The 3,723-nt window shown below is 30.1% G+C and overlaps 1 protein-coding gene across 1 annotated transcript; it reads right to left on the bottom strand.

The window, feature by feature from the left end:
* Nucleotides 1–1,979: 1,979 nt before the first annotated feature.
* LOC112788838 (uncharacterized) lies at nucleotides 1,980–3,103 on the bottom strand. Its single transcript, XM_025830472.3, has one exon. The coding sequence runs from the start codon at nucleotides 3,021–3,023 to the stop codon at nucleotides 2,214–2,216; it is 810 nt and encodes a 269-aa protein (XP_025686257.1). The 5' UTR covers nucleotides 3,024–3,103; the 3' UTR covers nucleotides 1,980–2,213.
* Nucleotides 3,104–3,723: the final 620 nt, after the last annotated feature.

Consider the following 3,723-nt stretch of genomic DNA (forward strand, 5'->3'; position numbering starts at 1 on the left):
GACATTTAATAATAATAATAATAATAATAATAATAATAATAATAATATGACCGTAATATTTTTTTAAAAAAGTTGTAAAAGAAGTTAAATGAATTTCTACTATTAATTGAGCATATATAAAAAAGATGCTTTGTTAAATACTTATATATCTCGTTAAAATATAATGATATCAAAATTTTAATATACCAATTTAACAATCATAATATGTAATTTGAATGGAATATATCAAACAATTCATTATAAAGATAATTGGTATAAACATTTTTTCGCATGAAGATACATAACAGTAATTAGACTTTTTCAAAGTATTGTTTCTAGAGTTACAATTCGATTTTAACTATAGATCTTTCGTATTTTATACAAAATTTCGCTGTTAAATGACTCAGATCTCAGTAATATAATAAATAATAAAAAAAACAAAATAAAAAGTCATAATCTGAAATTATTTGGAGTCATTTTTATTGACCCATATTTTATTCACCACAATAATCAATCTAAAAAAAATTCAACTCGCTAAAGTCTATTGTCCTCTTATTCTCTCACTTTAATTAACCCACCTAAATTTAATTCAATTTAAAAATGTTACTAATTCTTCAAGTGATGAAAATAGTAAAGGCCACTGTTACATCTGAACATTTATGGTAAAGTGAAGTTCTCTCTCATATACACTGGGCATAATAAAAGAGTAAACACTACATTTTTACACATATAGAAAGACAGTCACTACTTCTACCCCATATAATTCACTGCCATTTATTTATGAGTCAAAAGAACTCCAGAGATTTTTCTACCTAATTTCCTAATTATAATTTAAGAAAAATGACAAATATGTCTTTTAACCTTTTGATATGCAGATATTTAAGTTTTTTAGAATTTGAAAATACATTTAATTCTTTATTTTTTAAAATATGGACTTATCGATTTCTCATGTTCATTTAAGTTCTTGATCTTTTCAAAATTTGGACTTATCGATCTCTCATGTTCATTTAGGTCTGTCAGACTCAATAGAAAAATCAAATGTGACTCTCGCTGTACTGATCTGGTTGATACAGATGCACACGTGAGAAAAATTTTAAAATTGGACAAATTAAACTCAGGAATCTAATATGTTTAAATTTTGAAAAAGTCAGAAATTTAAATATATTTTTAAATTTTTAGGGACTTAAACATTTACAGACTAAAAAATCAAGAATCACTTTGTCATTTTTTCTATAACCGTAAGGTAGAGTGACCACATTAATTTTAAACCCCAAACTATATGTAAGGACATGAGCCTGCATTATATATTTGTACAATGATGATAAATTTGAGATAGATTTTAAAAATCTATGAATAATTATGCCTAAAGATTACATTATTTTTGAAAAGTTTTATCTCTGCGAAGAATCGTATCGTTTTAAAGAGTTATTTTTCTTCAAGAATATACTATTTATTTATAGAATATGTGCCTTAAGTACAAAAATCATAATATCAAAAACGTATAACAATAATTTATCTGCAGAAAAAAAATTCTTAGGTTTTGTAATCAAGAATAACTTAGTATTTTTATTTTAATCTATTAATTATTGTATCTGTTAGAATATAATTAGGATCAATTAGAATTATTTAGTATATCTGAATATTTATTATAGAATATTACGTCTTTATTATTACGATTCTCTTAACTCATATAAATACCCTTCTATATTGTATCGTTTGAGATAACTTGAATACATTAAATAATATATAAATCTTTTCTCCAGTTTAGTCTCTTGTTTTTAACAGTATCTACTATATATGTACGTAATAGAGGAAGAGCGATTCATAATGGTGAGTAGTACGTTTTGAAAACGTTTTACTGACGCGCGTGTCTTTACATTCGAGTGGAGGAATAAAATATGCGTGTGTTTTGTTGGATTTGGCCCAATTTATAAGACTTGTAAATAAAAAAGGCTTGTATGTATAATATAGCCGTAGATAGTATATGAAAATTTGATACATGAAATCAAAACGAATATCTGAATTAATTAATTGAAAGGATAGTGGTACACACACATATAGTGACACAACATAGTCCACATTCATAGTGTGGAGTACTTAGTTGTGGACTCTCTATTATTTATCCATGCTCGATTACAAACTTCAACAATCATCTGTATTGAATAGCACAATGCTAGTAGTAAAACTTTTAAAAGGAAAAAGAAAAAAATAAATTGTACTTAGTCCAAGCTTAATTATCCGTACACCGGCGGTGGGGGTGAGTTATAGAGGTAGGGATGATATGGCGGAGGTGATGGAGACGGTGGGGGTGGGGATTTGTATATATAATGAGGAGGTGGTGAATATGATGGTGGTGGCGGTGACTTGTAAACATATGGTGGAGGAGGTGATGGAGAAGGTGGAGGTGGAGATTTATATATGTATGGAGGAGGTGGTGAAGGTGATGGCGGAGGCGGTGACTTGTATATATAGGGAGGTGGAGGCGAAGGAGAAGGTGGAGGTGGAGACTTGTAAATATATGGTGGAGGAGGCGAAGGAGATGGTGGTGGAGGAGACTTGTATACATATGGAGGTGGTGGTGATGGTGAAGGCGGAGGTGGAGACTTATAAATATATGGTGGAGGTGGTGAGGGAGATGGTGGAGGTGGAGACTTGTATATATATGGAGGAGGTGATGATGGAGACGGAGGAGGTGGAGACTTATAAACATATGGTGGTGGTGGTGATGGAGATGGCGGGGGTGGAGAGTTGTAGACATACGGAGGAGGCGGTGGAGAGTTATAAAGATAGGGAGATGGAGGTGGAGATTTGTGGCCATAAGGAGGTAAAGAAGGTGGGAATTTGTAATGAAATGGTGGCGGTTTGTAGTAATAGGGAGGTGGATGTTCTTCATCATGATATGGCGGAGTTGGATGGGGATAAAAGTAGTATGGTGGTTGCTTCCCTTCATCAATGGCAGCAACGTTGTTAATAGCAATCAGACAAAATGCTAATGCATACATGATGAGTTGAGGCCAATGCCTTGGCCTCATTGAGGTTTCCATCTATCTTCTCTTAATCTCTTGTGTGTTTATAACTTTGAACACTTGTAGTCTTTTCTTCTTGCTTGGCAAAGTAAGGATTGTAATTCATCCTTTATATAGTGTTAGCATTCAATGGCAGCTTAGAGATAGATTACATGAAATGGATTAAAAAACTGCCCTAATAATGATTTAAAATGTCACCTAACACTGCAGATGTTAATATTTTTTATATTTCAACATCAAAGTTTAATTTACAAAGTCAAGAAGAGTGCGTGCAAGGTATATAACTATGTATGATGATGGCATTTGGCTGAACAAGTACACGGTAGATTTGTTCAATATCTTTAGATAAAACGTGTTTTCGAGGATACAGCTCATTCATATATGTATATATTATTTCATTTTGAAATAGTTTTACACCACCCTTTATTTTTGTTGATATAAAAGTTAATTCCATAACTTATTTATATTTTTACTCTCATAAGAAGATTAATGTCCAACCATTTTAAACATTTTATATTAAAAAATAAAAAATATTATTTATATAAATATATATTGTTGAACTTAATTTTAATATATATTTTATATTTTAATATGTATTTTATATTAATAATTAATTTAATTTAGTGATTGATTTTGATATACATGCATGTAATATACTCGTAAAAAAATTGCTGATGATTATTAGCAAAACTAAATTAATTTTCTTCACAGCTGTTGT

This window comes from Arachis hypogaea, chromosome 3, assembly GCF_003086295.3.
Source record: "Arachis hypogaea cultivar Tifrunner chromosome 3, arahy.Tifrunner.gnm2.J5K5, whole genome shotgun sequence".
NCBI classification, from domain to species: domain Eukaryota; kingdom Viridiplantae; phylum Streptophyta; class Magnoliopsida; order Fabales; family Fabaceae; genus Arachis; species Arachis hypogaea.

Bases quoted from the DNA above. Each gene is read 5' to 3' on its own strand.
- LOC112788838 (XM_025830472.3), bottom strand. From the start codon at position 3,023: ATGGAAACCTCAATGAGGCCAAGGCATTGGCCTCAACTCATCATGTAT.